The sequence below is a fragment of the Homalodisca vitripennis genome, chromosome 2 (assembly GCF_021130785.1).
Source record: "Homalodisca vitripennis isolate AUS2020 chromosome 2, UT_GWSS_2.1, whole genome shotgun sequence".
Classification (NCBI taxonomy): domain Eukaryota; kingdom Metazoa; phylum Arthropoda; class Insecta; order Hemiptera; family Cicadellidae; genus Homalodisca; species Homalodisca vitripennis.
The window spans coordinates 48,700,642-48,726,024 of NC_060208.1; the positions used below are offsets into that span (position 1 = coordinate 48,700,642).

At 35.2% G+C, this 25,383-nt stretch overlaps 1 protein-coding gene across 4 annotated transcripts in view; it reads left to right on the forward strand.

Moving 5' to 3' along the window:
* The window catches only part of LOC124353923 (meiosis regulator and mRNA stability factor 1-like), a 98,591-nt gene that overhangs the window by 29,474 nt on the left and 43,734 nt on the right, over positions 1 to 25,383 (forward strand). For all 4 annotated transcript variants that reach the window (XR_006921644.1, XM_046803981.1, XM_046803983.1 and 1 more), the window contains 10 exons: positions 4,838 to 4,952; positions 5,293 to 5,404; positions 7,792 to 7,855; positions 8,332 to 8,447; positions 11,149 to 11,253; positions 11,705 to 11,848; positions 13,357 to 13,575; positions 17,557 to 17,729; positions 18,084 to 18,235; positions 23,371 to 23,579. Coding sequence is in view for 3 of the 4 variants with exons in the window: in XM_046803981.1 (XP_046659937.1) it covers positions 4,838 to 4,952; positions 5,293 to 5,404; positions 7,792 to 7,855; positions 8,332 to 8,447; positions 11,149 to 11,253; positions 11,705 to 11,848; positions 13,357 to 13,575; positions 17,557 to 17,729; positions 18,084 to 18,235; positions 23,371 to 23,579 (1,409 nt within the window). In the remaining variant the exon portion in view is untranslated. The remainder of the gene's footprint in view (positions 1 to 4,837; positions 4,953 to 5,292; positions 5,405 to 7,791; positions 7,856 to 8,331; positions 8,448 to 11,148; positions 11,254 to 11,704; positions 11,849 to 13,356; positions 13,576 to 17,556; positions 17,730 to 18,083; positions 18,236 to 23,370; positions 23,580 to 25,383) is intronic.

A 25,383-nucleotide genomic window follows, 5' to 3' on the forward strand; every position in this document is an offset into this window, starting at 1 on the left:
CCGAAACCTAATGGGAAGTCCAGATTGGTCCTGGATTATCGAAAAGCTCAATGCTCAGATAGAAATTGACTCTGTGCCTCTCCCCGATTTGCATTCTGCTTTCGACTGGTTTGGTAAGGCCAAGTATTTCTCCCATTTTTGATCTTAATCAGGCATATCATCAGATTCCTCTAAAACACGAGTCTCGACCTCTCACTGCCTTTTGTGTGCCTTGGAATTTGTACCAGTTCACCGAGTGCCAATGGGCTTGGCTGTGGGGGCCCAGACACTCACCAGACTCCTGGATTCTATCTTTCATGATGTCAAATTTAAGTTCGTGTTCAACTATCTGGATGACCTGCTTGTGTACAGTGAGAGTTATGAGGAGCACTTGACTCATCTAGAGGAAGTTCTAACTAGGCTGCGAGAGTCTGGCCTTACCGTCAATCCTGAAAAGGTGAGTTTTGCTCAGCCTGAAATATCGTTTCTGGGTCATCTTGTCTCTTCTCGAGTGTTTGTATTGATCCAGAGAGAACCCAGGCAATCAGGGAGTTTCCTCCTCCTAAGGATGCCAAGGGGATTGCCCGTTTGTGGGGATGATAAATTTTTATCGTCGTTTTCATCCCCAATGTTGCTGAAGTGTGGCGGCCCCTCTGAACTCTCTTAGGAAAAAGGGTGCCAAGTTTTGAGTGGGGTGAAGCGCAACAGACTGCTTTTGAGCAGCTGAAAGAGGCAGTGATGCAGCCTGCCATCCAGTCTTGGCTATGCCTGATTTCAGTCGTAAGTTCGTCTTGCAAACTGATGCTTCCTCCTTAGCCGTTGCTGCTGTTTTATCGCAAGAAGTAGATGGTATCCGGCAAGCCCATAGCTTATGCTTCACCGCACGTTTAACCCCTTGTGAGAAGAAGAGTTGTTCTGTTTATGAGCTGGAATGTTTGGCTGTTCGTGTTTGGAATTAATAAGTTCAGGCGTTACCTAGAACATAAAGAATTTTTGTTGGAAACCGACAACCAGGCCACTTTCTTGGCTCCTTGCCCACCCCCGTCAGCTCGGGAAGATTGGTCGCTGGGTAGTCCAAATTTCTGCCCTTAAGTTCACAGTGCAGCACGTGCGAGGCACCCAAAAGATCATAGCGGACACTCTGTCACGCATGTATCACTTACCCAACGACCACCAGAATTTATCAGAGCCGCCATGTTGTGGCGTGCTCCTAGACTTTCCTCTGGCATTTTCGGACATTGTTCCACACCAACTTAAGGATCCCGAGCTGACTGCTATCATCAATGAGCTTAAAAACGGAGGTGCCCACCCTCCTTATTTTCTGTACCGAGGTGCTCTATGCTGCCGTGACAAGCAGCGGAGAGAAAACCTAAGTTAGTGCTGCCAAGCTTTCTTGTACCGATGGTCTTTCAGTATTTTCATTCTTCTCCTGTGGGCGGACATCTAGGAATTCATAAGACCATCGCGAAGATTAGGGATCAGTTCATCTGGAAAGGTATGGACCGGATATTGCAGCTCGAGTACGTTCTTGTGAACTGTGCTCGCTAAGCAAACCCGCTCAAAATACCAAGTTGGGTCTTTTGTCATCTGAGGTGGCGGAAAAACCTTTGGAGAAGGTTTTCATTGACTATGTTGGGCCTCTCCCGCATAGCAAGTCCGGAAATAAGTTCCTACTTGTTTGTGTGGATGCCTTCTCCAAGTTTTGTTTGGTTGTTCCCATTGCGGAGTGCTACCGCGCAGCTCACGGTGCAAGCACTTCGTAACCATTTTTTTCAACACTTTGGAATCCCCGCCACCTTAGTTTCCGATAATGGTTCACAGTTTGTCTCCAATATCTTTAAAAGAATGTGCTTTGGGCACGGAAATCCCGCCATGTGACTACTTCCCCTTTCTATCCTCAGCCTTCTCACGCCGAACGGTTTAATCGCAATCTTCGATCTGCTCTCATTTGCCTTTCATGCGGAAAATCAGACCACCTGGGATCAACAACTACCTTGGATCCAATTTGCCTTTAATATGGCCCAGCATGAAAGTCACAAGGCGGTACCCTTTCGAGTTATTATTTGGCTTTTCCGCCAAACAACCCTTTGGCGAACCTTTGGAAAATTAGCGATCTTCTGCCACCTCCTGGTACTCCCAATGTGAAAGCCACTTGGGAGGCAGCCAGGCGGAATCTCATTCGGGCTAGGGAGTTAGTAAGGAGGAAGTACAACCGAGATCGTATTGCCAATCCCCTTCCAGGTGGGGGATCTAGTTTTACTGCAAGGCTCACCCAGTCAGTTCGGCTGTGGATAAAAGAGCTGCTAAACTTTACTACAGGTGGACTGGTCCCCACCGCATCTTTGAAGTTTCTGACTCCGGTGACTGCCGGACTGGGAGATCCTCAGTCCGGGAAGATTTTCAGGAAGGAAGGCGCACATATCCCATCTGAAGCCTTGCCGGAGTCATCCGTGATTTCTCTTTTAGTCTGTGCGGGAGAGTTTTAGGTCCAGAGGCCTGATCACCTCTGCTCCTTCTTCCTGATCAAGGTTCCTGTTTTCTTCTTTGTACCCACGCAACTCTTGGAGGGATTTCTTGCCTCCAACTGGATTTTCTTGGTTTTTACCTTCTGCAGACTTCAGGGTTTCCGGTTTATAATTCTTCAACCATTGGGGGGAGAGGCATTTCGTTTGGTTCTTCATTTTGAAGAAATTAACAGAGGGGAGTTCCTCCTTTTGGGGGGGGAGTCTGAGCCGGTTCAATACCTATATCTTCCCCGGCTCATGTGTGTTTTATATAGTGTATGTGTGTGTGGGTTTATTGGCTGCAGAGGCCACTGACCATTTGAAGACGTTTGGCCTTTCCGGTAGAGTGGCAAAGACTCCGAGCCGTGGTGTACAAGTTAGGAGTAGCTCCAAGTTAAAATTTAGTTTAATTAAGTGTTTGTTAGTTTTGCGGAGCTGTTCTCCTTCTGACATGTGCGGCTAAGTTTATGGCCCCTCACTGATGAGGTCCAAGAGATGAATTGTTTCCTCCTGTCATCTCTCCATCATGCGTGGTCGCAGAGAACCTTCGCTTTTGCGCTCTGCTGAAGGAGGGCCACCATGATGGACATTTCTTCTAGTCAGCACCCTGCTTCTAGTCTTCTGTGATACCCTGCTTATATTCTTTATTTATTTGTTATTGTTATTGTTGCCATTTATATAGTTTATATTTTGTTATTTAATTTTAAGTTAGTTTTAGATATATTTAGTTATTTCTTGGATTTCATTAGGAGGCCCGCCCTTAGCCGAAGGATACCGGGTGAAATTGTGGCATTTCTTGTTTCAAATTATGGCGTTTTCTAATTTTTTGTATGCAGGTGCACCTGACAAGGATTGTTTGAGGTATATACTACTGCAGGCACTTTTTATTTTTTTTTATTTTTTTTTTTATTTATAGTATTATAAACTTATATATTTATATTGACTAGATAGGCTATATTGTGTCTTAGTAAATGAACCTGAGTATGCTGACCACGGTGTTCTTTTTTTTTACCTAGTTTAGTTTTGATCCGGCATCCCGTTCGTCCACCATGGGCGCGCGCTTCCCTGATGGTTTGCTGTGGGTGTGCGAGCGGCGATGTACGGTTTCATTTCAGTTTTAAAGATATATTCATTTCCCTAAATCTTTGCAAATTCTTTTGAAGTAGCGTGGCACTCTTGTTTTTCCCAAAAGGTCAAAGTTAAAAGTAGAGTTGAGATGAAAGTATGGTTTATTTGTTGGTTGTACAGAACCGGCCTTGTGTTCTGGTAAAACTGCCTCGTACCGAAAGTTCCCGCACCGCAGACCTCTGACCAGCAATGCTGGACTGCAGGCTGCCCCATGGTAGTACTATGTTGGTTATTGCATGTTCTCTATATTATTCCAGATTGGATATTTTCCAAAAATTACAGAAAGGAAAGTTATTAAGTATATACGATGTTATGTCGACAAATTGAAAGACACATAGATAAAAACTAATGAGCTTAAAATAGGGGGTAGCAATGACTCATCACTCAATTTTCTTGCTTATCGCTAGCAAGGAATTTGCTAACCACCGCAGCTTTGTGGCATTTCTAGGAAACAGGACCGTACTTAGTTTTAGCGGGGCCCGGAAAAGATGTTCGGGCCGTACCCCATCAAGTCCGCCACCGTGTCAGTCAATTAAACATGACCTTTCCACTCGGTGTAAGGGTAAAAATAATAGAGTATTACAGTTGTTTATTTTTTTATTGGTCCTGAGGGAAAAGGATGGTTTGTTCCCGCTCGTAGTCCTAAAAGGATCTTTGCACCTCCCTTACTTAAATTTGTGTCCTCAAAGTCCGAGGCTTTTGCAGAAGCCTATCAGATTTAAGGGCTCCTGTTCTCTGATATCCTTGAGACTGAGGAGATATGGTCTCAGGAATATTTTCGAAATTTCTATGATGGCAGGAAAGTCTAACCAAATTTTTCTAGTATGTTTGGTTTGAAAACATACTAAATAATCTGGAATTTTTTACCGGAAAATCAGGGAAAACCAGGAATTTGAACAGAAACCATGGCCACCCTGAAATTTAAATAGTTCTAAAATTTCAACTTGTATAAAATAATGTTGTAAACATTTTATGTTTAGTTATGGTACAAGTATTTTTTATTTTCTGTGAAAACAACAGGTTTATAACCAATTAAAACGTTTAACTGTAATACTATCGAGGAATGACCTAAATAGTAAAGTGTAAGTGTAAAGTGTGTGTAAGTGTAGTGTGTAGTGTAATTAATTGTTGAATTTAGTAAATTCAACAATTTTTAAAACCACTACTGTATGTTTTTGTGTCACTTTAACAAATTAATGTTAGTAATCGTATTTAATCTTTTTTAGGACGGACCAATGCCAGAAGAGATGATGATAGGTGGAATATACCAGGTTTTGGGGAACAGACAGAAGGAACCTTCTATAGTCATTCATGGAATGATACACTTCCTAATTGTTCTAGGTAAATACAACACTTTTTTTTTAAATACAGTAAACACCATAATGAACTTTAACCAACAATAACAGGCATAATGGGCTTAAGTATGTTTGTGACTGGTTGCTTGCAAATTACTTTTGTGTTCTGCATTTTTCATAGAAGAAGAAGAAGAAGAAGAAGAGGAAATACAGCTACTTCAATTTCATTTTTACAACTGAGTGTCCACCATTTTGTTATATGTCAACCTTTAAAGGTTGAATTTTCACAAACCTTTTCTAATTCTAATTCTCTTGAATATTAGTGGAGTGTCACATGTAAGACAAGCTTTTTCCATCATAATTTTTATATATTTATTTTGTTCTAGGTTTTATGGAAATATCCAGTCACAGAGGAGGCCGTTTTACAACCAAGAAAATTTACCTTTGTCAGCTAGACATTTTTTTAGTACAACTCCTCAACAAGTCAGGTTAAAACAGGTAATTGTTCACAGTTTTTTGCTTGACTTTGTTCTAATGTTAGTATGTCTCCCTTGTAAATATATTTGCAATTTCTTTTTAGAATTATTTCTTGTGTAAGGTATTTGTAATATGTTAGATTTTCATGTAATTATTATTTTTTGGAAATATTATATTACTGTATACTTTAACGAAATAGAAAATTTTCTTCCTCTATTTCCTCTTTGTTTCTTTTCTTCTCCTTCCTCCCCTCTTACTTACCTTCTCCTGTAACTTTCCCTCAAACCACTATCCTTTCCTCTTACCTACTTTCCTTCTACTTCTCACTGTTTTACCCATACAACAGTCAGTTCTAGGTAGGAGCTAAATGTCTTATCCGAAAATCTTAAGAAATGTACTGAAAATACACATATTGCTTATTTTGAAGCGTCTACTTAAAACTTAACCTTTCTCCATGAATTTTGTATTAAATATTTAATTTTATCGTATTTATAAAATTGAAACTTTTACAGACTTGCATTTTGAACGGGATTGAGATAGAGAGATATCTGGTTTGCGACATTGTTCTTATTTCACAAGGCCCTTTTAAGTGAGATAACCTGTTGGGGAGTACTGACGGCTATAACCGTCATCCTTCCTAGTGTATACTAGAGTAAGCAAAAGGTACTTTGGGATTATACCGACCACACTAGTATGAAGAACACAAAAATAGAAATTTATAGAAACAAACATGATAGAACGAAAAAACAACTCTTCAATTACAAAATTACAAACTTACAAGCATTTCCAGGTATTGTGATCGCTGTTATCTTATCTTTCTCGAGAATCCTGATTACGGCAGGCCGCGCGGCATCACGTGATTTGCACGGTACATAATTGCCTTTCCATTACAATTCAATTTATATTTCTGATTAGCCCCTCTAGAATTTGATATTTTACTGATAGGTACTATCTCGAGGGATGTTTTTCTTTCGTCGACATCAGCGCGGGGCAGCACCGAAGGTGCTGTCAATGCCCGCGCTGATGGCCGGAGGCACTCGCATTTTGGGTGGCGGAATGTGATCAAGAATAAAAACAAGTTTTTAGTGTTTTTTTAATAAAGAGTTTAGTTTGGTAAATGTTTGTTTTTGTTGAATTTTTGTGTTTGGAGAAATGTAGAGGTAAAACACGGAAGTACAACAAAGCGATGCACCAGCTGAACGGGCGGCGAGACTGCAATCACGTTATCTACTAGACGCTCGACTTTGACCTCTGTCTGAGGATGGGGAGGGGTTTGCGATAAGACAATTCCTGTTTTATATTGACGAAATATTGTTCTACGCTAATCTAGTAATCAGTAGAAACGAAATGTGAAATAACGATTCATGTCTGGGTGTGGTCGGTATAATCCCAAAGTACCAAGCAAAATAAACCTTAATGAACTCCAGGGAGTAAAGAAAAAATTTTTGTTGTTTCATTCAAAATGTATTGAAACCTTAAAAAATATCATAATAATGCATTTTTGGATCTACAACTTGATAAATTCATACATTTTGTTTTTTTTTTAGAATTTTACAAACATATGATAGTGTTCAAAACATGGGTACACACAAAGTGCTACTTCACATGTTGTGCACTCATAAGCAGTTTCTTTCCTTTTATGCTCACCCCGTGTTGTATTTGAACACACAAAGCAGCGTTTTAGCTTCCCTCGGCCATTTTCCCTTACTGGTAGTGGGCGGGGAAATGGCAACCTGACAAGCGTAGCGGCTGCTGGGCTCCGCCCAACGGACGCGTCACAGCTGCGGCCTCTTCTCTTGGTGCAACATGTGATTCCAGTATCTATCTGATAACGTTAATTCGGAAGTCCATGACGTGAACCTTAGCATTTGGGTTTTTTGATTCCATGTATAGCCTATAAATGGACGTGGCGTGAGAAAATGACAGAAAATTTGGCGGCAAATCTCTGATTATGTATTCCGTCACTAGGAGCCAGCACCGTACAGCAATAATTACTTTGAACATTTCACAGTCGAAATATGTAGTATGTAAGAACGCTACTAGAGTGCATAAACAGTTGCAATATTGATTGTTTTAGCAACCCCGTCATGGACGGTCATAACCGTCAATACTCTTTTGGGATCAAACGGCTATAACCGTCTGTACTCTTTTGGAACAACTTTCAGCTACTCCTCAACAGGTTAAATATAAGTATTAACTTTGCACATACTACTTTATAAAACTATGTCAGAGGCAGTTTCAATAATTTAAATAATATTTTGAGAAACATCTATTTTATATTTAAGTAACTGAAATATTCGTAGATCTATTTTTAAAGAACAAAAGTCCATACTCAAATTTTTATTTGCATGTAGAAAACTAGTCCACTTAGTAATTATTGATTTTTTAAATAGATTTATTTTTTCCAGACTAGTCGTCAAATATTAGGAAAGAGAGGAGAGAATACTTCGGATAATTTCTTAACTATGCCAGGTGAGTGTTACATTTGTGTATTAATTTTACCTTAACTACGAACCTTTGTGGTTCTTTCTTAGGTTAAGCCATTTTTTTTATTTGTCGATACCTCAAAGTCCCATCGTGGAAAACTTTCCGCATCATACCAATAGTCTGGGAGGAACAATGATGTTTCTGGCAAAGCTTGATACACATTGTTTGATAACATGTTGTATCCTTGTTGAGTAAATCACTAGCATAAGCAGAAGGACATTGAGGCAGCAGAGCAGATAGAGGAAATGCAACACTTTCACCTTCACTGTGAATATATCTGTCTAGATGATCTCATGTTCTAAATGTAAAATATAGCTAGAGAATTTTGTCTGGAAAATACTTACATAATTGTGATTTTTTCCAGAGTAAAGAACCTTATCAGAACCAGTTCATCCAACTTTCATGTACATCTATTAGTAACTCAGTTGTATATTCTTTATCTGCTTCATGTTTATTTTCAGCCGCAAGCGGGAGACATTCCTTAGATTCTATGCTGGATGGAGCGGATTTTGAAGGGGAAACAAAACCAATCTGGACAGTCTCACGGAAAGATGAATGGACATCGCAGTGCAGTCAGGTGTGAACATATCAATACCATTGATGCAGAGAGTCTTTACATGGAGTTCTACCCATTCTCTCATGTGTATTTCAAATATTTGTTCATGCAATACGCAAAAACTGTTTATGCTTATGATTTTCAAATGAAACAATCTAATTAATGAATTGAATTGTATGATTTGAAATTCATAAGTATTTCTATTAAAATAAGAGCATCTATATTTTCTGTATGTTATGTTTCTTAAACACCTCTCAACTCATAAAGGCCAAGTGTATTCCATCCTGAATTAGTGAGATAAGGTAAAGTGCAGGAATGGGGTGTTTCTAGTGTTTGTTACTTACTATACAGATGTTAGGGGACATTTCACCTCAAAGTGCTTCTTCCAGATAAGCTTTTTGGAGGTGCAATATAATGTGCCTTGAAGCAGCAGTATAGGATGGAGTGTAGAGATTAGAGTTTCTATAAAATTTAACAAAGTATCCAATGGCTTGCAGAGAATTATTGGCTGTTTGTGTTATGGCTCTAAGCGACCTCCATTTTGATCAGCTAATGTATGTCTTGGTGCAACGAGATAACCTAAAGCGCAGAGTTAGTGATTTCATACAATATCAATCACTTACGCCACATATATAAAATGATATGGAGGGTCTATTTGGATGAGATAATACTGCTGTACCTGTAACACTACTGTGACATACTACCGAAATCTAGGCAACTCAGGTCATCTTGAGGCTCTTTATAAACCCCAACACATGTCTAAGAACTAAAATCCTGTAGGTGATTATTGGTGTAATGGTGGTCTTGTAAAGTCAGACAAGCATCTTAGGCTGTATACCCCAGATTCTACTGCAGAACTATCTGCTAGTATGGCGAGCGACCACTGCACAATGCAGTAGTGGTGTCAGATGCCAATAAAATCAAATCTGTTTTATTGCTGAGACAATAATTAAATTGTATGGCAAATGTCAATTAATAATGATATCCTAAAATTTCTGTCATTCATACTATAATACACATACAGACATACAATATTTACAACCACACCTCTTTCATTCACTGCCAATGCAACCCACTTCAAACAGCAGTGTCAGTCTTCTAATTGGGCGCCTCCCAGTTGAAAGTTAAAAACTTACCTGCATTATAAAATGCTTGAGACACCAAGAAGCGTTTTAGGCGAGTCTTGAACGCCTTTGGCGTTGGAGCATCTTTGATTGAATTGGGCAGTCTGTTGAAGAATTGAACACCCACTTGTGAGGGAAGGCGTTCATAAACCACCGTTCTGTGTCTACCAGTTTGGTAGTTTGCTCTGACACGTGTCTGATACATGTGTATGTCTTGGCCTCTGGTTAAGGTACATCTATTCATACAAAACATAGTTGTTTCCAATATGTAGAGATATGGCAGAGTCAACAGCTGCAATTTCTTGAAAACTTGCTGTGGACATTATGGAAAAGATGCATGTTTATGGAAAAGATACATGTTTATGGAAAAGATGCATGTTTATGGAAAAGATGCATGTTCCAGATCAAATTTTGTATTTTAACAATATATTGTTAGTTTGTCTTTAACCCTTTCCGGGCCAGGCGGCAATATATTGCCGCCATAGATCGTGTCTGAAAAGTGCCAGGCGGCAATATATTGCCGCCTTGATATTCGTAATTTTCTTTAAAAAATACGACATCAAATGATTAAAGTTTTATGTTTTTTTATTCCCTGGTATATTTGTAGATATTTAATATGAATATAATTTTTATTTTGGAGGTCTATGCATTTTAATTTCGTAATTGTCACGTGACATTATCAGGTGACTCGATCTATTGTTGTTAATTCTTTATGCTTTAGTGCAATCGTACCATTGTATGCTGGATTCTTCTTCATTATTTTATTTTGTGGTTGTAAATATTAGTAGTGTTAGTAGTTACGTGCTTAGCTATTGTGTGTAGTAGTTACAATGACTGACAATTTGCGATCTCACGGGAGTGAAATTGTAAGTAGCATATTTGTAAATAGAAAAAGTGTAAATAAATTTCAAATAAAATTGTGTAAATATTTCTTGGTAAATAGTGTTTTTAACTGTATTGAAACTGTTTATGGATCCTACAATCATCTGTTTACCGGTACATCCGTAATGTGAATATTTATTTTAAGTTTCTTGCAGTTAAGAGTCAGTTGCTTTATCACTTGTTGCGAAGTACAATTATGCGTATTTATACAAAATGTGTCATAAAAAATTTATTTATGAGAGAAATAACACAAAATTTTGTATGGTTGTTCCTTTATAAATTTACAATATAATAACATAGCTTTCTACAGTAAAATTATTTTTCCTTTTTTAGTTATTTACGAAAAAAATTAAAAAATTAAATTTTTTTATGTAATCCATTAAAACATTATTTTTTTTAAATTTTAAATTACTTAAAACTACATCTTTATATTTTTTTGTTGATAGTATATGTCTATACGAGTAATTTGGTGCAACTTTTAGGTCATTCTCTAATGTTTATGAAAAGTTATAAATTTTAATCTAAGAGACTGCAAAATCGCCAATTTTAGCCTGGCACTTTTGACTAGTCACAAGGGGATAGATATGTGAAAAAATTTTGCAACATCTCATATTTGGTCCTGGCCCTGAAAGGGTTAAAAGGTTAATATATTTTATTAACTCAGAATCAACTAGATTTAACAAAATTAATGAGTGCTATTGTGTTTTTATTTTTAGGAGATACGCAAGTGCCGAACACCGTCACCACATCTACAGTTCACAGTGAATACGTCCCTTCCTCCGCCTCCTATTATCAATCTTCCCCAGAAAGATGATACCCAGGTTAGTATACATAGATTTGTTAGTTATCCTCGGATACAACACAGCATTTGATGTGTATTGATTACATCTTTTAAATGTGACATCTCAAATAATTATATGGCTAAATATAACATAGTAGAAGTGCATGACGTTTATTATTGTTCTTATTGGGCTTCAATCAAGATTGCCATCAGTATAGCTGGTTCTTCAGTCCATCATTGCTTTTATTTACTTAAATAATATATAAATTACAGAGAATACCCAGGTTGAGAGTAGATTATTAATACATTATTCAATATGTAAAGGAACAAGGTTTGTGAGATAGTTGTATTATTCTTTCTCTCCTCATTATTTTAAATATATTTTAAACTAAGTAGTTAGGCAACTGTTTAAAACACAGTACAAATAAGGCTCATATGATAGTTTTAAGTAGCTCCTACACTCCTGATAATGATTTGCTCTCTTTTTGTAGCCTGTACTTCAGCCAATTCCAGTGAAGCCGGTTACAAAACAGACTACAGACTCGGTTGATATGATTGTCACCAACTTGGATCAGAGTATTGATATTGTACAGATGAAAAATGAATTGGCTGCAGCTTTCAGCAAATGCTGTTCGGTAAGTCAGTTTAGAAATACTCAGAACTATTAAGTGTGTTTAGTACAAAAGGTTAATTTTTAGAGTATAAAAACGCTTCACATGGAGAGACTACTTCTTCACGTACTAGAGTCACAAACTTCATATACATCTATCGACTGTGTCTGCACAACAGACACGATCTCAAGGTAGAAGTTATGCACACAGGAATATATGACCATAAAGCCCAAATATGCAAGATACAAGGTCAAACCCTAAAAACAGTCCAACTGACATCATGAACAAGGAAATTTCATAATGATAATCTATACTACCTCAAAACTATTTTAGCAGAAAATGATTGGTTAAGTGTATTATGAATCAAGAAGCATGTAATGAAGTCACCAAGAAAGAGGTTACACACCTAGATGTAGCTTGCCCGAGAAAGAAGACAATACTCAGAACCAAGAATAATGAAATATTCTTTGCGGATTGTGAACTAAGAAGACAAACAAGAATATTTTTAAGCTTTTGAAAGATATAAACCGATATGAGCTGATGAGGATAAAATTAAATTTGCCAACAAGAAAAAATCTTATGACCTATGGCTAAAATTTTTGAAAAATATAGCCTTAAGCAACTGAGAGAGTTCTGATTTTACAAAAACGGGCAGTTAGGATCCTTGCCAACCTACAGTAAATGGAAACATACCGAAATGTCTTCAAGAAATTAAGATCATGGCAGTTGTTAACTTGTACATTAGAGATGTAATCTTATATGCTGACAATAAAAATCCACAAAGAAATAACAATATTCATGGATATCAAACAAGACATGCATTCCACTTTGTGACTCCATAACAACGAATGACGCTTTTTGAGAAAAAATCTGACTGCATAACCAGCTCCCAGACCACTGACGAATACTGACTGGCAAGACTGAGAATAACTTATAAAATTGGCTTATGTACTGACCTGTCTACACTTTGAATGAGTTTTACCATTTAAGAGATTAAAACTTTTGTAATCTGTATGTTTATAATATAATGCCATTGTTTTTCTTAAAAAAAGTTAAGACATTGTTCTATACAATTTTAAATATCCCTCGATAGAGTACTATCAGATAACAGATGAATATAGCAGTTATCATGAATGTCTCTGGCCACCAGTGTGGGCTGTGTCAGCACCACCTCTAACCGTTGCCAATAAGAACTTAAAAATAACTTTTATGCACCTAAAATACATTTCTTATGAATATTCCTTTCTTTTTAATAACACATCTCAGTATGAAAAATATTTTAAAGTGAAAACGTAGTTTTATACAATTACTGATATATAATCCAACGTTTAGATAAGAGTTTAGAATCATAAGATAGTCTTTACAGATAGGCATAACTACTCCTAATTAACTATTCAAACATTTAAAACCAATTCAAAATAAAAAGTTGAAATAAAGATGTTATAAATTTCTTAAAGTTGGCTTATCTATACAATTTTTTTCTAGTTAGATGGTTTTGTTCGCCTGTGTGAGTCTCAATATTCTATTCATAGGTGATGAACGTGTCTGTATTCCTGCAAACGGAGGGAACGCTTGCTGCCATTGTCAGAGTACGCTCACAAATGGATGCAGCAAACGCACTTAAGACAATGGAGAAACGTATGATTGGCCTGAGACAAATTAGTGTTGCACTGGCACCTGCTACACAGGAGTACACAGCAGCCACCGGTGTTGACAGTAACAAACTTGTGTCCTCTCCTATTTTGCCCTGTGTAAGTGTTATTTGAGTTTATAATGTAGACATATTTTAATTTGGCATAAATTAATTTATTCCCAAAGGTGGCAGTGTAAATTCTCTGTAGAAGCACAGTGTTTTAGGCCAACTGTTTTTCTATTATTTCAAATCTTATTTCAATCTAACTAATGCTTCATACTTAACATATTATGTGTAATTATTTTCATAAAATAACATAAACAAATATTTTATACAGAAATTTTTAACTACCATCCTTAGTTTATGATGCACCAAAAGCTATGTAAAACATATAAAAAATAAAGTTTTATCCTCTAATTCCATTCTCTACTTGGATTTCAAGCTTTATAAAGAAACAATTCCAATATATACATTTTATCACAAATTTAGTGGTAATTTCAGAAATAGTTTATATGATTTGAAAGGACATGTTCACATTTTTCATGTATATTAAGCAAATATACAAACACATTATTTTCATTTATAAGGAATATGCAAAAAACTATTATATAGCCTACATTTTTGTATTTAATGTATTCAAGGCCCTGAAACTACTGTTGTAAATGATATTGATTATAGATAAATTCAAAATAAAATGTAATGACTCATTTCATTACACCCATCTCACATTCATTTCAATATTTAATTTAATTTAGAAATTTATTAGTAATAATAATAAAATAATTAAGGAATAATTATTTATAAATTGTCTCAAATTTTAATACAAACAATAATAAATACAAAATTAAATATATCAATATTAATCAAAATTCACCTTATTACATATAAAACTCAAAAGTTATAAAGTAAACTAAAGTCAGTGATACAGTGTGCAGGGATGATTGTTGAAGAGTGAAGGGAGCAGAGGTTTAAAAGTGAAGAGGAGAGAGGGATATAGAAGAAGTGAAGCAAGATTATTATTTTAAATAAAGAAACTGGTTACATTTTATTCAGCAGTTTTTGGTTCAAAAGAAAGGTTAATTTATTAAATTCATATTATCCCTGAAGTACAAAGAAGCAGAAGACAGAGACATTGGGTGAGAAAATTCCTTTTAAATTTAACAGTGATCCATTGGAAGAACATAAACCCCAGGAACATTCGATTTGGCTAACAATTCAAAATTAATATAATTAAAATTTAACAAAATTATTTTTCAAAATTACAATATCTTTTATTAAAAACAATACCTAATATTTCTATTTCATTAAGCCAGCACGACCACCCTGCCCTAAAATTTAAGAACTGTATTTAAAATATTTACCATTATTGTATCCTCCATCTTGTTTCAAAATTCAAACCTGTATGTCAATTTATCATCATTAAAGTTCACATTTGTATCATACTGAGTTATTTATTATTTCTAGCTATAATCATCAGAATACAAATTAAGTTTAACCATTTATTTAAAGTGTATAGTAGTAGTATATTACAAAAAGGAACACTGAAAACACACTTAGAACACTACACTTAGAACCATACATGAAAGTAATCAATAACTAACGACTTCAGTCACAATCACAACTGTACGGATGGGCCAGTAGTTCTGCATAACTATTTCCTTATGCATAGAAGGCGCTAAAAATAATATAAAACTAACAAATCATAGTATTAGCGAGACGTTTGATTCTGCCTCTTATGAGTTTCATTGCAAACGTATGAGTTTCATTGCAACGGATAATATCTACTCCTTTAAAAACAATGAGGCAATGTAAGTGTGCTGGTTGTCCGACGCTGCTACTTAAACAACGACTTACCATGCTATATCCGGAGCCTGCCACCTCTTAAGTTAAGTTATTATTGAACCGCCTGCCACCTGTGAAATTCTGTCAGCCGTACGTTTATGACTGTAAGAATAATGCGAAATTTTCTTCATAAGTTTGCCATGACTTTTGTTTTGTATCTCTCTGTGGAGTTCAGTTAGGGTTACACAGTATGCTTCTGTGTTGATTATTCCTCGTGGCTTGAATTCCACTAGCAAACCACCATGCCTATCCTAATAAATTTTGCCATGATCTCTCACTGTGACAGTATTTGTTTGGGCTTGACTTTGAGAGGACAGGATGTGTGTCATCATTCCACTGACAATAATTCGTTGGAAATTCCACAATAACAGGTGGTTATTGTGAATTGTTTGTCCTCATGAATGTTCGTATCAATTGCTGTCACCAAGTTTCTGAGACTACAGAACACATACTTGGCTATCTATAAACTCTTTTACCCATTTTCAAACTTTACCTTCACCCATTACGGTATCTATGTACACTTCACAAAGCTGACGGCTAGCAGTCAGCATGTTTTTTTGTGGTTAAAAATGTATCACTGATGGAATTTCACAGGTGGCGGGTGATTTAATAATGTTTAATAATAGGCACAGTGATACAGTTAGCTACAGATATGCTACTGTTAAGTGTGTGTTTGCAAGGCAAGCATGTATGTAGCGACAATCACGTGCACCATATAGAGAGAGATGGCCCTTATTATAAAATCGTCTCTTTTACAAAAAATAATTACTGTGAAAGAACAATAACAGTTGGTAACGGTTATAGCGTACTTTTGTTGAGGAAGAGGGGAAAATTAGAATTCCCATTATATGATACTGTATTCTTTGTTTAATAAGAGTAATATATTGGTAGAGTAAATGAAGTAAACTTGCTTTAATCCGGCCTTTTTCTTTTTGTTACCAGGCTTCTTTTGCTTAAATGATAGATAAAATCAGTCACAAATAAGATGAGTAAATAATATTTTTATAAACTGTTGCTTTCCTCAAAACCGGTTGTGTGCAGTTGGGCTAGACACATTACAATTGTACACATTATTTCAAAAAATCTTTAATTGAGATACAATTTTGATATTCAACCAAACTTAACAGAATAATCCTACAAAATGAAGAGGAAATTTCATGGGTGTCCTTTTTAGTTTTTCGCAATGTATTAAACCGATAATTAATTAGGAACATAATTGTTTCTAACCATAACAAAGTGAAAAGTTTAGTGAATATTGACTTTCCTACATGGCAAAGTGAGACAAAACTGCCTCTTGCACTGGACATAACATTTTAACACCCTTATAATAACAAAATCACTAATTATCTATGTCTAAAATTCAGACTTAAATAAGTTAATTATTTTAGGTACAAATATTACAATTTAAAATGGTATATTAGAAATTTGAGAGGTTAATTAGAAAGTTGTGCAAAATATCTTTGTTAGTCAAAATCCTGTTTATTTTTCTGAGTCTAAACTCTCTTACTTCTTGCAATATTTTATTCAAGGCCTCCTTTGCCTCTTTGGAAAATTTCCCTATGGAAATTATAAATGATTCCAATATATTTTCCTGTGGCATGTAGTACCTACCATAATGCTTCATGAATATTTCTGCAGTTTCCTCGGTATACAATCAATATTTATTATGGTATATTTTTTGAGTTGATGAAATCACCTATAGGACCACACAAAAATCTATTAATAACTTCATTCTCGAGTCCAGTAATTTCTGTTGTTGTCTTTGGGTGATAGAAAAACTCCCTCGCTATGTTGCCATCATAAAAAGTGCCAACACTATGCTTGACAGAAAGGCATAGTTTGTCGTAAAATTGCTTTTGAATTTATTTTTTTCTCTTCTGTTGTCCTTACAGGTTTTATTTGAAGTGGAATTCAAAATGTATCTTAAATGCAACAAACATTCTAAAAACCTAATTTTTGTTTATAGGGAAAATAGTCTGTGTTTTTAATAATGTTTGTTTAGGGGTTTTCATTGTCAAATCATTCATTTGGGTTTTTGTAGGACCAGAAATATAGCAGCGTATGGAGGAACTAGTTTCTGTCAAAACATAGATGGTCTTTTCATAAATAATGGTCATATGAAGGTGATGTTTTTTATGACGAAGGAGTTAATATATGTAGTAATACTACTACCGATATTACACTACTTAGCACTTTCTGTAACATTATTCATTGAATGTAGAAACAACAAAAGAGTATGTAAAATATGGGATTGTAGATGCTGCTTGAAGGAGGGAAGCAGCCAGATCTGTCGCGGTGTGCAGTGCACAGCCGAGATGTAACAGAGAGTGTGGCAGAAAGTGTACTGAGTGTAACAATACGACTTGGTGACCTGGCAGTGCGACTTGCAGAGTTAATCAAGTCACACGACAACCACCTGCCACTAGCCAGGTTAGTTTGCTCACTCTATATACAGTAGCGCATGAAATATTTTATATACTTCTTTTCATATTTGTTTAGTAATATATTGTTTTGTTCCTGTAATTTTATTTGCATAGTTGTGTGTTGTGTAATATAGAGGCAACATATTCATACTACACACAGTGAATAACAAAAGAAACTGTTATTTTGAAGGTTATAAAAGATATCTGTTTTTAGTTGATATGTTATTATTTGATGTTTTTCAAAAGCTAACATACAGTGTATAGGCTTTCCATTTTGGCATAAGTAACTTTTGTTTAAGCAGTAAATTAAGTTAAAGGGTCAGTAATACATATCCATTGCTGATCTCTTATTGATTTCTAGTTTGCCGGACTGCTATGCTGCAAAGTACCAGCAGTTCTGCCTGGGTGGACCCAGCGTACCACTGGAGCACCTAGTAACTTGCGTCCGCAACGTAGAACTCGTCAAGACTGCTTGCGGAAAACACCTACAATTTAGCTCACTTTCAGTAAAAAGTAAGAGATAAATTGCATCATATCAGTTTATTATACTTGTTGATTAATGATAGAGGATGACATTTTTTTTTTTTAATAATGTTAGTTTGCCTTAAGGTTAGACGTATTACTGGTTCTAAAGCTAATCATTATAGCATTCTCAACCTTAATTCTTTTGTATCTCATTTTGGTGATTAAACTCTTTTACATTCTGTTGTTTTTGCTACATTATAAATATATGATGTTTTGTCATGAAAAGATTGTATCTAGACAATAGACAAATATTTATTGTACAATACGTTTTCTGGTATCACAATGTAATAAAAACTGGTACAATAGTCAATGATTAAAAACTACATAAACTAAACTTATTCTAAAACATTATTTTCATACTTATAAAAAATAACTTTTGACACATTGATCTATAAAACATAAAAAAGAAACATTGATTAAATCTAAGGCTAAACCAATTGTAGATCTTTTGAAGATATATTTTTACTATTCGTTATCATCATAAACCATCTTCAAAGAATTCATTTACTTTGGGCCTTTCATTTTTTCGGCATTCTTTTTTGTCATCATCTAATTCATTTGTTTAATTAGATGATGTTATGTTTAATTGTAATATGTTTTTTTGACAAAGTACTTCTTTTAATTTTTTAGTAAAATGTAGATAAGGGAAGTTTTTTTATATGCCTGTGGAATATTATTATATAATTTCAAACCTAGATAAAGAGGACTAGTTTCAAAATTTTTTTAGTTTATGTGCCCGGATATTGAAACAAATTACAATTTTCTTGTGTGGTATCTATGATTAAATTTGTATTTTTCAAATTGATCAGGATTCTTATGTACTAATTTAAGCATTTCAAAAATGTATATACATGGCAAAGTAAGGATGTTAAATTTTTTAAATAACGGTTACATGTTGTTCTTGAGTTGCAATGACCTATTGTTCTAATAATTGACTTTTGACTAATAAAGAGTTTTTGCACATCTGAGCAGTTTACCCCACAAAGTAATTCCATAACTCAACATCGAGTATACATGGGCATAATATACAGCTAAAAACCAACTTCCAAAGATGTTATTCGAACTAGTATACTCAAAGCATATCTGGTTGAATTAAGTTTCTTATTTAACATATTGATATGGTTGGAAAAATTTAATTTAGTGTCTAAATGTATGCCTAAAAATTTTACTACGTGTGTATTATTACTAAACCCTTTACAAAAATTATCATTTCTTAATTTAAAGCGTAATGTATTAGTCTTGTCTCGATTTAACAACAGACCGTGAGTAAGGAAAATTTTTGTGAAGTTTGTCAATGACACTTTGGTGTAAAGTTTCTAAGTCACTTAACATTTTCCGTCTAATTAAAGCAGTTGTATCATCTGCATATAAAAAGAGGCTACAAACTTTCTTTAGGAAGGTAATTTGGCAGGTCATTGACATAGATAATGAATAACAGTGGGCCTAATATGGACCCCTTGGGGTACACCATGTTTTACATCTGCCCAATTAGAATAATATTTTCCTGATTTATTAGTAATAACTGTCCTCTGTTTACGGTTAAATAAATAAGAATATAATAGTGTAAGAGCTGTGCCTTTGACACCCATTCTTCTTAACTTTGTCAGCAAAAGTGTGCGGTTTTACACAATCAAAAGCCTTAGATAAGTGACAGAAAACTCCTGCAGTGTAACTTGACTCATCCAAGGCTTCAATGGTACTGTTTACGAAAGAGAAAAGAGCTGCTTGTGTACTAGAATTTTTTCTAAAGCCATACTGCTCTTTACATAATTTGTTAATTAGATTCTAAAAAGTCAAAAAGTCTGCTATGGATAATTTTTTCATAATTTTTTGAAATCGAACTTAGAAGAGAAATTGGTCTATAATTGTTTATTTCACTACGTGAACCCTTTTTGTGTATTGGGTGAATTTCTGAAAACTTCAATAGTATTCAGGAAAAATTCCTTCACATAAGGACTTATTATATAAGTCCACTTAGTACATCAGAGATTGTATCAACAGACCATTTAAGTATCTTATTAGGGATCTCATCCCATCCACTTGAAACTACTGTTGCTCAGATTTAAAATTATATTTTTGACCTCAGTTTTGTTAGTGGGTGAAAAAACTTGCAACTCAATGTCATTTTGTTCACATGTAAGATAATGTGAAGAGGGTAATGTGACAGGAACTTTTGGAACTTTTAAATATCTCTACTATATTTGTATATTGATTGTTGGAAAAGTTTAGCTACATATATCGGGTCATCTATCTCATTATCATTAATCTTTAAATTTAATGTAATTTTTACTGATTTTATTAAGACCTAGTTCATCTTTAATTACATTCCACATTGCCTTTAGTTTGTTTTTAGAATCTATTATATAAGAACTATTACACGATTTCTTCGCTTCCACAACAACCTTATTGAACACTTTTTTATATTTTTTGACATAACTTAGAAATAAAGGATCTGTACAGTACTTTGATTGAATATGAAGCCTTCTTTTATTTTCAGAGGATTTTATGATTCCCTGAGTAATCCATTTTCTTTGGTTTTCTCCTTTACTTGGAAGGGATAGCATTGACAGGAAAAATTTCATCAAGAGACAGCTTGATTATAGATAAAAATCTTTTATAACTCTCATCAACAGACTTGTCAAGAATAAAGTATTCCATATAACAGGATAGTCTGTCCACAAATAAGGGAACTTTTTTTTATTGGAAATAATCGTTTTTTTTAAAGATGTAAGAGTTATTTTTATTTTTGATATTTTTTGCCTTTAGGCAGCTGAACAAGTAAAGCATTATGATCAGACAAACCTAGGTCAATATTTATATAGGCGTTGTGTACATAGTTAACACTTGTTAAAATATTGTCAATACATGTTTTAGAGGTCTTAGTAATTCTTGTAGTTGCCTTACATTTAGTGAGAAACCTGAACTAATGATTAGGATCTCAAAGTACTTGACGGTAGAGTCAATCCACCAACACATTTATATTGAAATCTGCTGCAATAATTACTTGTTTTTTTAGAGTTTCCTTTTGTAAAACAATTTAAAAGGGCCCCTGAATTTAATTAAAAACAATTTAGTGATGCAACTCCCAGGGATTCTATATATAGAAACCACTAGTAGATTTAAAACATTCTATTTCTACAAACGATCCTTCAAAACATAGTTCTTCATTAAAAATATTTAAATCATTCCTTACTTTTATAAGAGAGAAAGATTCATGGACGAGAATGCAAGAACCACCCCTTGATGCATTTCTAAAAAAAACCATCCGCTAATCTAAAGTTGGGTATTTTGTTTAAAACACATTTTATTTTCCTCATCAACATTATGCTCATTCAAAGCAAAATAATTTTGATTGCATTGAATTTTGATTGCATTGAGACATATTGTATCATAATGTAAATTAGGTACAATATTGCGGTCTAATACAGTTATATCAGTATGATGCTCTATTTTATATACTATAGGTAAACCACTTACAAAAAGACACTGGGCGATTTTAGTTTATGCAGGGTGGGATAAGTACCCCTCCGCTGTTGTGATGTCCCTCTCTTCCAGTATCCCCACCACTGCTCGGCACTCCCACACTTGCTCTATCCCCTGACCTGGCCACAGCCACTTATCGGCTAGCCTCACACCAAAATGCAAGCTCCCTGGATACGTCTATGGCTATATCAGTCTGTTCAATTAATATTTTACGCTTGTATAGGCCTACAAACAAAAATACAATATACTTATAGAATAGGTACGTAGTTGCAGTGTAAACTGCAGTGTAGATTGCGTGAGCGAGACACGACCCACACAGCTGACAAAACAGAGACGAGGAGATTCTTGCCTCACTCCCCACCACTGGAGAGGGTCTCTTGTGCGCATGGCTGCTCAGATATTTGCTTCTATGCAGGTTTCTTTGCGAGCGGTTTATCTTTAACAATATTCTGTAAAGAGATTCCAGACAACTCCAACCGATTTACATAAACTTTCTAGTTAAAAATGCTGAATATTGAAAACAATTAGTCATTTATCATCTCTGGTTCTTGGAACATATTACTGTCAAGCTGGTAGACCGGAAATTGAGAACTGATTAACTTTTATAAATAAACTTTTTGATAAAAAGGTAAAATATTAATAGATAATCTTAAAACAGTTTCTTAGCCATTGAAGTACAAATGCCTTCACTGCTTTGTTGTCCCAAAATGCTGATCTCTTAAGAGCTTCTTTGAGGGGTGTCAAAATATGAAAGTCACGTTAGCTGTGTGTGGCTTGGTTTTATTCTGGAGAAGAATGTCACTTCTGGTCGATTGCTGCTTTTTGTACCTCCTAAATGAAAATTTTGTGACATCCAGTACTTCTGCATTGATGAAGAAGAAACTCAACATGAAAAGCACCTTACCAATACCAACTTACCATTCCCATTCCTTTTCCAGCAGCCAACTGTGTTTTTGCCTTTACCAGTGCTCTATCGCCATTTCTTTTCCATTTAATTTTTCCTATTTGATTTGGACGGTTAATGGTAATTGTCCAATAACAGACGTGAAACCCACCTAACGGATACTCTGTGATATCCCAAGTCTTCTGTCATGATCCGTTGGATACACTCATAATTGATATTGAGTTCCTCAACAGTTTCATAGAGAGATGTGTCAAATTTCCTTAATGAGGTTTTGGACTGCCTCAATGTTGACCTTGGTTGCACTTATCCAAGGGTGCCGTTTGTGGCGCTTGTTCATCTTATGCATGTCCTTCAGTAAATTCTTTGTGTTAAGCAAATATAACACTTCTTGACAAGGTATTGTCCCCGAACCCACCCCTTTCTTGGCCAATAACTTGATTAGAATTCACTGTTCTACAGCTAAATTCACGTCTTGTCCTCGGGTTTTTTCCTCTCTCTAACATACTGGGTATTTGCGTATCAACAGATTGTAGGTCAATAACTCCTTCTGTATCTTTTTAGGTAACCTGTCCTGTTTATATTTGACACGTTATTAAGAACGCAAATTCAGATTCAGATTTGCATTTAACCATACACGTATTACTAACAGAGGCAATTTTACTTATTAATGCTATTAGTAATAAATTTGTACTTTTATTTGCTCTCAATTAATTTCACACTCAATTGACATTTGCAGAACAGACGATGCAGGGAGGAGTCACCACTCTCCTGGGCCAGCTGGGACAGGAGCTCACAGAACTGTTGAGGAACCAAGTGGGGTGCCAGATAATGTTTAACCGCTTGGCACCGGCATACCGCCAGCACTTTGGGAAACATATTAGAGTCGCTGACTATGGCTGTTGCAAACTAATAGATCTCTTAGAGAACCTGCCGGATGTCATCCAGGTGCGTTACACACCCATCTATTATTTAAATTAACATGCCTATATTTTTATTGATGTATTTACTCATACAATACAAGTGTGCCATTAAACTATGATACTGTCTCAAACTTAAAAATTAATAGAGTTTGTACATTTTACATTGTTAAAGTATTTTATTTGAAATTACCGAAATGGATAAAAATGTATGAAATTAAATGTAGTACATGTGAAGTTTCAAAAGTAATTTTTGTATTAACCCTTTTAGTGCTACAGCATTGCTGTAAACTATTCCATGATTTAGTCTAAAAGTGCAAGGACCTTGTGATATTTTAGGTAATGCGGTATATTTTACACATTTCTTAAAATATACTGTATTTATGTAGTGCTATTGGCTGCTAAAAGTATCTTCTTATTCTAAAACTTTCATGGTGTTAATAATCTCTTCAACTTTTAATTCACTTTCCAATTAAATTTTTGTTCCTGCCCGTGAAGAATGAGTCGTCCTGAAAATATTTTAAAATAAAGTCAACTCATTCTAAAAATAACAATATGTGATATAATTGTGATTAGTGTGCCATCTTTAATTTTATTAATTTGATTAAATAAAGCTTGCAAAGTGTCCTGCTAACATAGATTATATTCTACAGGGGTGCTGAAAAGTCCCGGGACGGTCTAATAACTTTTGAACTAATTACAATATAAGAACCAAAATTTACATCAAGCTTTTGCTCATATAAAACTATTATTTTATGTATTTCACCATGATATCCTGCTTATGGGGGACGTCCCGCTGGGGGTTGGTGAAAATTCTTAAATAGAAGCATAGGTCGAGTCGTACATCAAATTAAAGCTCTTTTAATTAGAAACATTTTGGCGAAAATCTGACGTAAAACAGTTGACGCATTACAAAATGGCGGCCACTCAAAGATTATAAAATACAGAATTTTTCAAATGCAAACATTCTGGTTGTTAGAGAAAACTGAGACACTTAATCTTTTATTTTACTTCTTTTACTTCAAATCACTTACCAAAACAGTTATAACAAATGTTCAAAGTGTTTGCCTTCAGTTTGCTGACAATATCCCAATCGATTGTAGAACGCTGATATCGCATTGTTTAAAGCTTGGACAGGAACACCCTGAGCTTCTCTTACAATACGGTTTCTCAACTCATCCAAATTTTGAGGTTTTGTTTTAAACACTTTTTCTTTGAGGTAGCCCCAAAAGAAGTAGTCTAAAGGGGACAAATCTGGAGAACGGGCAGGCCATTCTATTGTTCCCCTTCTACCAATCCACTTATGTGGAAAGACATTGTCTAAAAAATGTCTTGCATGTACGCCATAATGTGGAGGGGCTCCATCTTGCTGAAACCAGATATTTTCATTAAACAGATGCCTTACCTCATCACATGATCTAATACGGTCACCAAACCCGCGCATCATTAATAAAGTTATTCTTTCTCTCTCGGAAAGCGCCATAGCAAAATAAACTAGCACTACTGAAACTACTTGCAAAATTAGGGCTTGAAGACTTCTAAGTGACTGAGTTGATAAAACAACTGTATCTGTCAGCTGGCAATTTCATTGTTGTCTTTTTGGTCTTGTTTGCTCCAGCTGATTACCTTCCAGATAAGGAAGGTAATAACCTTACCTGCTGATAAGGAATTCCAGATAAACAATGCGATATCAGCGTTCTACAATCGATTGGGATATTGTCAGCAAACTGAAGGCAAACACTTTGAACATTTGTTATAACTGTTTTGGTAAGTGATTTGAAGTAAAAGAAGTAAAATAAAAGATTAAGTGTCTCAGTTTTCTCTAACAACCA